The sequence below is a fragment of the Scyliorhinus torazame genome, chromosome 18 (genome assembly GCF_047496885.1).
Source record: "Scyliorhinus torazame isolate Kashiwa2021f chromosome 18, sScyTor2.1, whole genome shotgun sequence".
In the NCBI taxonomy this organism is placed as follows: Eukaryota; Metazoa; Chordata; class Chondrichthyes; order Carcharhiniformes; family Scyliorhinidae; genus Scyliorhinus; species Scyliorhinus torazame.
Window position 1 is genome coordinate 46,063,375 of NC_092724.1, and position 13,316 is coordinate 46,076,690.

Here is a 13,316-nt window from a genome sequence, read left to right on the forward strand (position 1 = left end):
GTTCCCATCCCCCTGCCACATTAGTTTGAACCCTCCCCAACAGCCCTCGCAAACACCCCCCCCCCCCCCTATATATGTACATACATATCCTTCTCTGGCTCTGCATCAATCACTGTGTTAACATCCCTGTGAAGTGCCTTGAGACGTTTCCAGTGTTTAAATATGCTATATAAATGCAATGTCACATTACGGAACATGGAGCAACGACAATGGGGTGGAGGGATGTCACACCTTGAATTCGGGAACTCCGCAGTCTCCCATGCTTGTTGGTGATTGTGGAGTCTCCCTCGGCAATAAAAAAAGCTGCCGAGAACATTTCGAGAAACGCGCTCCACCGGTGTGGCGCAGGGAGGGACCCGTCGGTAAGAGGGCGGCTGCGCAGTGAGGCAGCCGGACGGGTGGTGCGATGGAGCTTGCCGGGCGCGCGCTGGTGGTTGTTATTTTGATTTGCGCGGCCGGCTCGAGCGGCGCGGCGGCGGAGCGCTCGCGCACCGGGGAGTTCGACGTCAGGCCAGGGGGCCTGGTCCACTCGCACAGCGAGACACTGGTGAGTGAAACACCGGGGAGCCAAAGGGCTGACACGGGGAGCGGGATCGGCCAGGTCCCCGAGGCAAGGAGCCGCCACGTCAGCCTTGTACCCCAACGGCCTGACAATGACCGCGGGAGCCCCGCACTACAGCCAGTTACCGACGGTGTCCCGAGAGTCACCTCAAACACGAAAAGGACGACTTGAAAGACAGCACCGGTGACAATGCGGCCTTCCTCCCATACTCTGTTGGAATGTCATTGAATCCCGACAGAGCAGGAGGAGGTCATTTGGCCCACCAAGTCTGCACTGTCCCTCCGAAAGAGCACCCTACAGAGGCTCACGCCCCCAAACTGCCCCAGTAACCCCACTTAACCTTTTGGACAGGAAGTGACAATTTAATATGGCCAAGCCAGTAACCTGCATATCTTTGGACTGTGGGAGGAAACCGGAACACCCAGAGGAGACACTGGGAGAATGTGTAAAGTCCGCACAGTGACAGAGGTCGGAATCGAACCCGGGACCTGGAGTTGTGATGCAGCAGTGCTAACTACAGCCTTGATATTTGTGGAGTGGGATTTGAAGCCACGACTTTCTGACTCGGGTGGGGTGGGAACGCAACCAGTGGAGCCACTTCTGACACCTAAAACAGCTCACTACCAAGCAAGTGGGAAATGGCACCGCTGCAACTAGTGGAAACACCTGACTGGTCTGCAGAGGGTTGGCAGGCAGTGGAGGAGGTTGCAGATCAGCTATGATCTTATTGAATGATGAAACAGGTTTGAGGGCCTGATTAGCCTGACCCCCTGCTTCACTAAAACCCCTTGCACATCTTCATTTGTGAACATAAAGCTCTTGAGTGTCCTGTTAAAGGGATTTACAATTAAGTTTTGACAAGGCTCATACACACTGAACATCAATGTGATTGGTAATAGGACTATAAAGAGTTTCTCCCAAAAGGAAATGGGGAGGGTACAGGCCCAAAATGCTCCCTCTAGAGTGATAGGAAGGAGTAACAAGCCCAGAGAACCATGGATCACCAGCGATATTAGGATACAATGAGAAGTAAAAGAGAGGCTTTTAGTGAGTACAAGGGGAGCAAATCAGTAGAGACATACATGGAGTACAGAGTGCAGGATGGAGCTTAAGAAAGCAATTAGGAGAGCAAAGATGGCATATGAGAAAGCTCTGGCTGGTAAAAGTAGGGAAATCTCAAGATATTCCAAGTTTGTCAATGGGAAGAGGATAACCAGGGAAAGAGCAGGCCCATGAGGGACCAAGGGCCCAATCTGTGAATCGACCCAGAAGACATTGGTAGGATGTTGAATGAATACTTCATATTTGTCTTGGAAGAATTGGGATGTAGTTATGGAACTTGGGGGAGAGAGACTGAGATTTTTGAGCAAATTGACATAGGGACTGACATTGTATTGGAGGCGTTGGCAGGCTTAAAAATGGACTAATCTCCAGGTCCAAATGAATTGTATCCCAGGCTGCTGTATGGGAGGAGATTTCAGGGGCTCTGACCTTTTGTGAGGGCCACGAAGAATCCAGCACGAGTTTCAAGGATACAAAGAAATAACGTTTATTTACAATAACATATATATGCACGCAGCAGCAGCCTCGCTTGCTGCTTACTCCTTCCTGCTGGTTCCAAACTGGCCAGCTTTATTTATACAGGGAGTCTTCTAATGATTTCTCCGCCTCTTTCCCCCCCCCCCCCTCCCTTCCCCCCCCCCCTCCTCCCTCCCTCCCCTCCAGGTGTGCACCAGGCATACCTGGGATGGCATGGTAGCACAGTGATTAGCACAGTTGCTTCACAGCTCCAGGGTCCCAGGTTCGATTCCGGCTTGGGTCACTGTCTGTGCGGCGTCTGCACGTCCTCCCCGTGTGTGCGTGGCTTTCCTCCGGATGCTCCGGTTTCCTCCCACAGTCCAAAGATGTGCAAAGATGTCTGTGGTAAATTGCCCTTAGTGTCCAAAATTGCCCTTAGTGTTATGTGGGGTTGCTGGGTTGTGGGCATAGGGTGGAGGTGTTGACCTTGGGTAGGGTGCTCTTTCCAAGAGCCAGTGCAGACTCGATGGGCTGAATGGCCTCCTTCTGCACTGTAAATTCAATGTAAATTCTATGTGGGACTTTATCAAAAGCTCTCTGAAAATCCAAATACACCACATCCACTCGTCCTGCCTTATCTATTCTGCTTGTTATGTCCTCCTGTTTTGTAACCATCCTGTGTCTATGATTATGGTGCAGTCCCAGGTGCCTGACAGGATGAAATTAATCTCGTAGTAGTAGAAGATTTAAAAAAAGTAAAGACTTCCCCTGTTCTCCAAACAACATACAGTTATAGTTAACACACACATCAGGGATGATACTCAAATCTAGGAACAGTCTTTTTACTAGTCCAGCGGATATATTTCAAAACAGCTGTTACAAAGAGTTTCTCCAGTTTATTCCAGTGGCACCTTTATATTACACTCTCCATTTTTAATCAACAATGAGTTGGTCCTGGTTCTTGAATCTATGGAAGTTTTGTACTGGAATAACAATTTTTGTTAACGCAAATGCTAAAATGAATTCACTGGTATCTGCAACAAAAATGTCAGTCCGATTAACATCTTGGATGCAGGCTGATGTGGGCAGTTGAAGGGTTCATATTGGCATACTGTGTTTCCAACATTTCTGATTCGAGCAACTTTAAAAACTGTTAGTTTGCTAAGAAAACCATATAATGCAACGGTCTGAGGCAAAAAAAATCACTTTTCTAAACAGATGAATAGTTTTTGCTGGGATACTGTCATGAGGCAAGCTGATGTTATCTGCAAGGGTAACCCAACTTGGAACACCGGTTAGTGGGGATATATAGTTTTATTTCATTTTGGTGCGAGGAGACAAATGAAACCCCAGTGAGAACGAATAGCTCTGTTGTAGTGTAATATTTATTAAAGTAAAGAAAAGACAAATACATGCAAACGGGACTGCTCTACTCTCACACAATTAAGATATGATTTAATAAATCAGTTTCTGTCAAATGTAACAATATATCTACGACACTTGCAGTCTGTAAGACTTCCCCCTGTTCCCAAACAACATCCAAATTGAATAACCAGCTACAGTGACCACACGATACAGGGATGATACTTGAACGTGGGAACAGTCTTTATCCTGGTCCAGCGAATATATTTCAAAAAAACTGTTATGAAGGTTTTCTGCTCTGCCTTGGCTCTAAGACCCTCCATGCTGGTGGTTTGCTGCAAACATGGCCTTCAGGCTTTGTGGCTGAAAACTGAGACTGCTAGATGGCAACTGTCTCTCCTGGCTTCACAGGGTCTGGGCTCAGCCTGTATCCAAGATGTTAATTGGACGTTATCTTTGTCGTTATTTGATTGTTCCTTCTGTACTGATATTTGATGATGCCTTTTTGTGTAATCAGCTGTCTGTCCCTATTCATCTCCTTTTTTTTTTTTTAGCAAACAATTTTATTGAGGTTTTTTAGGCATATAGAAAAAGTGACATTGTACTGTACAAAAAAAAGTCAAGACACAAATTAAACATAATGCAAACCACGGCTCTGTTCACACAAGGACCTGCCTCGATATCCCCATACTCTACCCTAGCCCCCCCTTCTTCCCACACCCCCTGCTGACGCTTACTACTCTGCGAGGAAGTCAATAAATGGCTGCCACCTTCGGGCGAACCCTAGTAGCGAACCTCTCAAGGCGAACTTGACTTTCTCTAGGGCAAGAAAGCTTGCCATGTCCGATAGCCATACCTCAGCCCTCCGGGGCTTTGAGTCCCTCCATGCTAATATTTGTTGCCGGGCTACCAGGGAAGCAAAGGCCAGAACGTCGGCCTCTCTTCCTGGACTCCCGGGTCATCCGAAACTCCAAAGATTGCCACCTCAGGGCTCATTACCACCCCAGTTTTCAATACCCGGGGCATGACATCTGCGAATTCCTGCCAATACCCCCTGAGTTTAGAGCACGACCAGAACATGTGTACATGGTTAGCCGGCCTTCCGGCGCATCTAGCACACTTGTCCTCCAGCCCGAAGAATTTGCTCATCGGGGCCACCGTCATGTTGGCCTGGTGCACGACCTTAAACTGGATCAGGCTGAGCCTGGCGCATGTTGCGGTCGTGTTTACTCTGCTCAGGGCTTCTGCCCAGACACCGTCCTCCATCTCTCCCCCGAGCTCCTTCCCACTTAAGCTTCAGGTCTGCGTATCCTCAGCTCCCATTAGTTCCTTGTAGACGTCTGAGACTCTACCCTCTCCCACTTCTCCCCTAGAAACTACCCTGTCCTGCCTCCCCTTCGGCGGGAAACGTGGGAAGGACGGCACCAGTCTGTGTACAAAATCCCAAACCTGTAAGTATCTAAAGTTGTTCCCTCTCGCCAGCCCAAACTTCTCCAGCGCCCTCGTGCTCGGAAAGCTCCCTTCCAGGAACAGATCCCCATCCTCACATTCCCCACCCTCCTCCACAGTCGATACCTCCCGTCCGTGTTCCCCGGGGCAAATCAGTGGTTGCCGCAGATTGGGCTCCACACTGATGCTCTTACCTCCCCTACATGCCTCCTCCACTGGCCCCAGATCCCAAGAGCCGCCACCACTATCGGGCTGGTGGAGTACCGTGCCGGCAGAAGCGGCAGAGGCGCCTTGACCAGGGCTGCTAAGCTAGTGCCCCTGCACGAAGCAGCCTCCATCCGCTCCCACACCGACCCCGCACCCACCATCCATTTCCTTATCATCGCTATGTTGGCCGCCTAGTAATCGTTGCTGAACCCCCTTCTCCTCTGTTCCTTTCAAGCATCACCTTCTTCACCCGTGGGGACTTCCCTGCCCATACAAATCCCAGAATAATTTTATTCAGCCTCTTAAAGAAGGACCGCGGGATAAAGATGGGAAGACACTGAAAAACAAACTAGAACCGCGGGAGAATCGTCATCTTAACAGTCTGCACCCTCCCAGCCAATGACAGCGGGAGCGCATCCCACCTCCGGACCTCCTCCCTCACTCGTTCCACCAGTCGTGACAGGTTGAGCTTATGCAACTTGCCCCAGTCCCGTGCCACCTGAATCCCCAAATATCGGAAATTCTCCCCCACTAGCCTGAACGGCAACCCCTTCAGCCTACTCTCCTGCCCCCTCGCCTGAATTACAAACAACTCGCTCTTAGCCATGTTCAGTTTGTATCCAGAGAACAGGCAAAATTCCCATGATCAGCTTACGCGAGTCCAAGTCTGGGATCTTCCCTAGCATCCTCCTAATAAAATCCCAATTAGGGGCATACACACTGACCAGGACTACTCTCACCCCTTCGAGCTTACCCCTCACCATAACGAACCTGCCACCCCCATCTGCGACTGTGCCCTCCGCCTCAAATTGTACCCTTTTATTAATCATGATCGCAACCCCCCTTGTCTTAGAATCAAGCCCCGAATGAAGGACCTGACTGACCCAGCCCTTCCTTTAACCTAAATTGGTCTGCCACTTTCAGGTGCGTCTCTTGCAGCAAGACTATGTCCGCCTTCAGAACCCGCAGATGCGCAAACACACGTGCCCTCTTCACTGGCCCATTTAACCCTCTAACATTCCAGGTGATCAGCCTGGTTTGGGGGCACATTGCCCCCTCCCCCCTTTGCTGATCAGCCATCCCCTTTCCTTGGCCAGCCCCCCAGCCATGTGTCGCGCTTCATCTGGCCCGCCTCCTGACCGGCTCCACCCATGACCTCCTCACTGTTTCCATGCCCAGTTTCCATCCCCGTCCGCAGAACGCCCCCCCCCCCCCCTTCCCCCTAGTAACACCATCCTATCACCTAACCCCTGATCTAATCTAACTATATGCACACCCTTCACCTCTGCTTCCGTTGACTAGCCCCACTCAGCTAGCCTGGGGCTCCCAGCCTCGGCGCCAGCGCGTCTCCCAGCCATTGTTCCCAGTCACTCCTCCCCGACCCATCCATACCACTTCCCCAGATCAGCCCTACTTAAGCAAACACCCTATACAAGTCATAAACAACCCCCACAATAGCACAATTCAAGTTAAACAAGAAAAAAAAGAGATAAGAAATAACAGGCACTCTCAGTCCTTCCCATACAGACACAGAAAAAGATTGCACAAAGTACCCCTGAAGCATCCATTTTAACCCAACCCTATTAACTGTTTTCTTTATTATTTTCCCTCCAGCCAAACTCCAACTAATCAAAGAGCCCAAACAAGAAACATTCAGGTAAACCACGCAAAAAAACCAACCCACATCCCTACCACTTTCTGACACCATAAAAAGGTTGAAAAAAGAAACGACAAAAACGGACCCAAACATGCAGGCAATTTTCAAAACAGGAGAGACACCACATAGAACTTTTAAGTATATAACATTAGTCCAAACGTCCTCAGCTCAGGGCCAGCCCTTGCTTCTTAACAAAGTCCATCGCCTCTTCGGGTTCCTCGAAATAGTGATGCTGACCCTCGTACGTAACCCACAGTCACGCCGGAAAAAGCAGCCCGAATTTCACCTTGTTTTTATACAGTATCTCCTTCACCTGCCTGTAGCCTCCCCTCCTCCTGGCCACCTCAGCGCTCAAATCTTGGTAAACACGCAGGGTGGTATTGTCCCAAGTACAGCTTTGTGTGCTCTCTGCCCATTGCAGCACCCGTTCCTCGTCCAGGTACCTGTGAAAGCGTACCACCAACGCTCGTGGGGGACCCCCTCGTCGTGGCTGCCTGACCTGCACTCTGTGTGCCCTGTCCACCACCGGCGGGCGCGGGGACACCTCGTTCCCCAGCAACCTCTGAAACATGCCCTCCACATACGCGGCAGCGTCTAGCCCCTCTGCCCCCTCTGGGAGGCCCACGATTCTCATGTTCTGCCGGCGAGATCTGTTGTCCAGGTCCTCCAGCCTTTCCCGAAGCACTTTTTGCTGGTCCCTCAGCCTCCGAATCTCCACATCCGCCACCGTTTGAAAGTCAGCCTGCACCTCCACTGACTTCTCCAACTGTTGGAGCTTCTCAGCCTGATCATCCAGCCTTTTTCCCATCCGGTCAATCGACTTCTGTAGCGACTCCAAGTTGTCATGCTTCAGAGCCAAAAAGCCCTCCTGCATAGTCTGCAGCAGCTGCTCCATTGTGGGCTGGACTGTCGGCACCTTGCTCTGAACACCAGCCATGCTGGTCTCTCCACTGTGTCCTTACTCGACCACTTCTTCTGCTGTTTACGGCCCATACAATTCTGTATGGGTCCTGTGTCTAAGTACCATTGCTTTCCAGTTCCGCACTCGAGCGCAAAAAAGTCGGGGGAAAAGGTCCAAAAGTCCGACTGAAACGGGAGCCACCAAATGGACTCCCTCATAGCCGCCACTCGGAAGTCATCCCTATTCACCTCCTTGTTGATTATCTAAATTGCCGTTCTAAATTTGTTCCCAGGAGAGTCGCATACCAGTTGAGGCCCTTTGAATACAGTCTACTGCTGTCTCCAGGTGGATTCATAACAATATATAAAACATTTTTGATTATTTGCTTTGAGTAAAGGTGGACAATCAGTGGAACAAACTCTGCCTAATGCTTTTGGTTCCCATTGGAAGATCAGATGCGTGTCACAGAAAAATATTTTTCTGTAAGTGAAGCAAGGATTCTTGCTGCTGACCTCTAAGAAAGTTACCAGAAAGATCTAGTGATTTGCGGGGCAGGAATTTCCCCTTTCCCAACAGTAGTTTAAATCTAATGCCAAGCCAAAGAGATGTCTTCGTGTACAACCGCAATGGCATCAGCAGAAAACCAAAGTTGAAGTATTCATGCACAAGAAGCAATGAAGTAAAAAGCACTTGTTTTAAATTAAAAATTGAACTTTTTTTTCAGATAATGAAATGTGACTGTATTAAGACAGAAGCTAAAGTAAAGATAAACAGACTTAATTTTTTTTCAATAGGGATCTTTTTTATCATTGTGGATAACATTCCACAAATATGCAATTAGCTTTTCTGGGCCACTAAGGGTGTTTAGCCATAATTATGAAGTTAGCTGATAACCCAGTTGCACCGTAGTCAACCAGGTGTAACTTTTCCAAGTGTTTTAACAGCGTAAAAGTGGAAGTTCTTATGAATTCATGATTGCAGTCTGTGGGAATCTCTGCAATGCACTGTGGATAGTCTCATTGGCAGTAAATTCTTATTTTCCATGTTATGCTCCACATGCCTGGAATCCCAAAGGTGCAGTAAGTTTTAGTGGAGTAATGATGACAATCACTGACAGTTTTTGTGTCAACATTGCAACATAATCCGGGCCTATGTGTTGATGTGTAGTGGTAAAAGAGCCATTTGAAAATAGTCTTGTCACTGCAGAAACATCCTTGTTGCATGTTAATAATTGCAAACTGCCAGCCTGAAATGTTTTCCTCAGTGGATTTGAAATGCAGCTAACATCACTGAAGCTGGGCAGCATTAAATTGGGCCTAGCATGGGTGTGGTTTCTGCATTGCAAATGAGGCTGCTAATTTTAATTAAATTTACCTAATGAAGCTTGTGTCAGATCTGAGGATTAAAGCTTTGTTTAGTGTATTATCAAGCTCTTATCAAGGGTGTAGCTAATTCCTGGTCATGGATATTTCTAATAGTGATGGAGCTTGCACCATTCCTCCTAAAATATTTAGTTCTTCGCTTCAGTAAAATTCTATGAAGGTTTAAAAGTGCAGAACCAACCCAAGAGAGGTCATTGTTCTAGCACATGCATTTTAAGGACGAGAGACACATTTTCTTAAAAGTTATTGCATTCTTAGATAATTTTGCTGTAGAATCTTACACTGCCATTAGTTGGAAATTGTGCTTTTTAAAAAATTTAGTGTACCCAATTATTTTTTTCCAATTAAGGGGCAATTTACCATGACTAATCCAGCTAACCTGCACATCTTTGTGTTGTGGGGGTGAAAACCACGCAGACACGGAGAATGTGCAAACTCCACATGGACAGTGACCTGGGGGCCAGGGTCAAACCCGGGTCTTCAGCGCCATAGGCAGCAGTGCTAACCACTGCGCCACCTTGCCGCGCTGGAAATTGTGCTTTTAAAAACTGTTCATGTACTTTGCATCCAAACTGAATATTGGACACCCAGTGAGGACATTTAAAAACTGTTCCGCAGCTCCAAATTATTATTATTCATTGAGCTTTGATATGTGATTCCCAGTTAAAAGCTTAATTAACTAAACTTATTTTCCCTTTTGTCTCTCCCTTATACATTTTTAATTAAATCTGTTGTATTTTATGGACCCAAGTGCTTAATTTACATAATGAATTGCCATATCTCTAAATTGTTTAAGTGTTTCAGATGCAGTGAATTACTTTGGAGTAACTGTTGTACAAGAATATATGTCAGCATGTAAACAGCATGTTTTTGTGGAGTTGGCTCAGACGTTAAAGCGACATTGATTCTAAAAATGCCACTGGTCTACTCTTCAGGTTTAATCCTTTTACTCCTTTTTTCAAAAAATCAAGCCGCTGATTTAAGAGCAGGAATGGGCCATTCGGCCCCTTGAGCCGCCTTCGCCATTCAGTTAGATCATGACTAATCTGATTGTGCCCTCAACTCCACATTCTGCCTCTATTACCTCGTCGCTCTCTTTCCCCCTGCTCCCGTAATCTTTGACTCCCTCGTTAGTCAGAAATCTATCTACCTCTGCCTTAAAAAATATTCATTGACCCCGCTTCCGCTGTACTCTGGAGAAGAGAGTTCCAAAGACTTTCAATCTTCTGAGAGTAACGATTTCTAACCATCTCCATCTTAAATGGGCGACTTTATTTTATAACTTGTTCCCTAGTCCCAGTCTGTCCTATAAGAGGAAATCTCCTTTTCAGCATCCACCTGTCAAGTCTCTTCAGGATCTTGTGTCCCCCTTCCTCCCCCCATCCCAGGTATCAGTTGAATGAAACTTCTCTGAACTGCTTAGAACGAAATAGGCAAAATGTATCCAGTACTCTGGTGTACAAACACCTTGTGCAACCGTAGTGAAACATCCTTACTTTTATATTCCATTCCCCTGGCAATAAATCTTCTGTTTTTAAAAAAAAGTATTTTTATTTGACAGATTTTCACCACTTTTGCCGTACAGAAAGAAACACCAGCAAAAACAATCCCAACCAGCACTGACCCCCCCCCCCCCCCCCCCCCAACACTCAACGATAACTAACTCCCAAAAGTGCATGATGAACAAACCCCAATGAATATAGAACTCCTCCTTCGCCCCCCCCCCTTCAGTTCGAACTTAACCTTCTCCATGATCAAAAACTACAGCAGGTCCCCTCGCCATGCTGAGGCACAGGGTGGAGAAGCTGATCACCACCCCAACAAGACCCGCCTACGAGCGATCAGCGAGGTGAATGCTTGGACATTTGCTCCCACTCCTGCCTGCAACTTGGGCCGGTCCGATATCCCGAATATGCTTCTAGGGGACCGGGCTCCACATCGATGCTTGCTGTACCCGCGTACTAACTTTTCCTGATTCTTGTACCAGGATACCCAGATCCCTTTGTATCACAGAGTTCTGCAATCTCTCTGTATTTTGTCATAGAATCATAGAAGTCAACAGCACAAAAATGGTTTCGGCCCATCACCTGTGGGCCAGACAAAAACAACCACTTTTTCTCCCATTTTTCAGCACTTGGCCCTTAGCCTTGTATGCCATTGCATCGCAAGCGCACATCTAAGTACTTCTTAAATGTTATGAGGTCTCTGCCTCCACCACCCTTTTAGGCAATGAGTTCCAGCCTCCCGCCGTCCTCTGGGTGAAATGTTTTCCCTCACATCCTCTCTGAATCTCCTGCCCCTTGCCTTAAATCTATGTCCCATGGTCATTGATGCCTGCACCAAGGGGAAAACCTTCTTGCTGTCTACTCTATCTATACCCGTCATAATTTTATACATTTCAATCATGTTTTCTCTCCGTCTCCTCTGCTCCAAGGAAAACAACCCCAGTCTGCCCAATCTCTCTTCATAGTTAAAACTCTCCTGGCAGCATCCTGGTAAATCTCCTCTGCATCCTTTCCAGTGCTATCACATCACTCTGATAATGTGGATTTCAGAACTGAACACAATACTCTACCTGTGGCCTAACCAATGTTTTATACTGTTTCAGCATAACATCCCTGCTCTTAAACATATGCCTCAGCTAACAAAGGCAAGTATATCATATGCCTTCTTAACCACTGTGTTTGCCTGCTCTGCTACCTCAACGGTGTACATGCACACCAAAGTCCCTCTGATCCTCAGTGCTTCCCAGGGTCCTACGGTTTATCATGTATTCCCTTGTCTTGTTTGTCCTGCCTAAGTGCATCACCTCAATATGCTCCTTTTCTAGTCTTCCTACCAAAGCGGACAAATTTATTATCCACAATATGGTCCATCTGCCAAATTTTTGCCCACTCATTTAAGGAGTCTACAAAGGGGTATAGGTTATGTCCTCTTCACAACTTGCTTTGCTACCCATTGTTGTCATCAGCAAATTTAGCAACCATACATTCGGACCTTTCATCTAAGTCATTGACATAAATCATAAATAGTTGAGGCCCAGCAAGTGTGGCACTCCATTTGTCACATCTTGCCAACCTGAAAAATAACTTTTTATCCTTACTATCTGCTTATTGTTAGCTCATCAATCCTCTATCCATGATAATATCTCCTCTCCCACACCATGGAATTCTTATTTTGCAATGTAACCTTAGATGAAGCGAGAAGAGTTTTCCCCCATTGCTTGAGTGGCTTCCTCTCTCTTACTTTTAACACTAGTATATTTAGATTTGATCGAGACTATCAATTAATGCTAAGCTGAAACAACAATAACTGGATTGATAACTCACACATCTGTGACAGAGTAGAATTCTATATCAGTAGCCACTACTGGATTTGACCATGAATCTCGCAGATGAAAGATGAAATGTTTAATCCACTGCGCAACCAATATTCCTTATGGAGGAAAAATATCGAAGATCAGTCGGCTCTTGTATTCTATTAAGCAATCATGGTGAAGTGACTGGGAGAAGATCTGAAGATTTGGATGTGGTACATAAAGGGTCTGGAATAGGAGAGGAAATAACATAACTCCTGCCTCCTTCTCTTGCCTCCACTTACACCACAGTATTTGAGTAAATGCTGTGAATGTTTCTTTTCGGTAGTATTTTACAGGCCAGATCTATTAATAAAGTAAAGTCACCACAGTCCCAGATGACTAGAGGCTGCTTTCCCCTTTGATGGGAAGAGCTGATTGGTGGTGATTTAGCCTGAGAATCGTCAGACTTCCGGTGAGGGGTAAGGTTGGGCCTTTAAGAATAACTTCAACTGGTACAGGAATTGAACCTGTGCTGTTGGCCTCGCTCTGTGTCACAAACCAGATGTCCAGCCAACTGAGCTAAACCTTAACAAAAAGTATAACTTTTTCATCTTGATTGACAACACTAAGGAAGATTACTATTGGCTTGCATCTTTCTAAAATATACAATACAAATTTAGGTCTAATGTAGGTCGAGTCTTTAAAGGACAGTTGCGGCACTTTTAAACAGTATTGCTCATAACATTTGATTTTCTTGTCTTCTAGTTTTCAAGATTGAGATTGTGAGAATCATTTACTTTTTAACTTGCAGAATATTAAATAGAAAGAAGTTGTTGAATGCTGTACTCTTTATTTTTCAAATGATTTTTTGTTTTCATTTTCTAGCTGAAGAATGGTAGGACTAGCTCCCAGACCTTTGCTGTTACTGTCAATTTGGCCAGGAGGTGGTGTGCACAAGCTATCTCACTTTTTACTTTTGT

At 46.6% G+C, this 13,316-nt stretch overlaps 1 protein-coding gene across 1 annotated transcript in view; it reads left to right on the forward strand.

The window, feature by feature from the left end:
- The first annotated feature begins 369 nt into the window (after nt 1-369).
- mydgf (myeloid-derived growth factor) overlaps nt 370-13,316 on the forward strand; it is a 100,531-nt gene continuing 87,584 nt past the window's right edge. Inside the window, exon 1 of the mRNA XM_072482720.1 lies at nt 370-547. Within this exon, the coding sequence (XP_072338821.1) occupies nt 407-547 (141 nt within the window). The 5' untranslated portion in view covers nt 370-406. The remainder of the gene's footprint in view (nt 548-13,316) is intronic.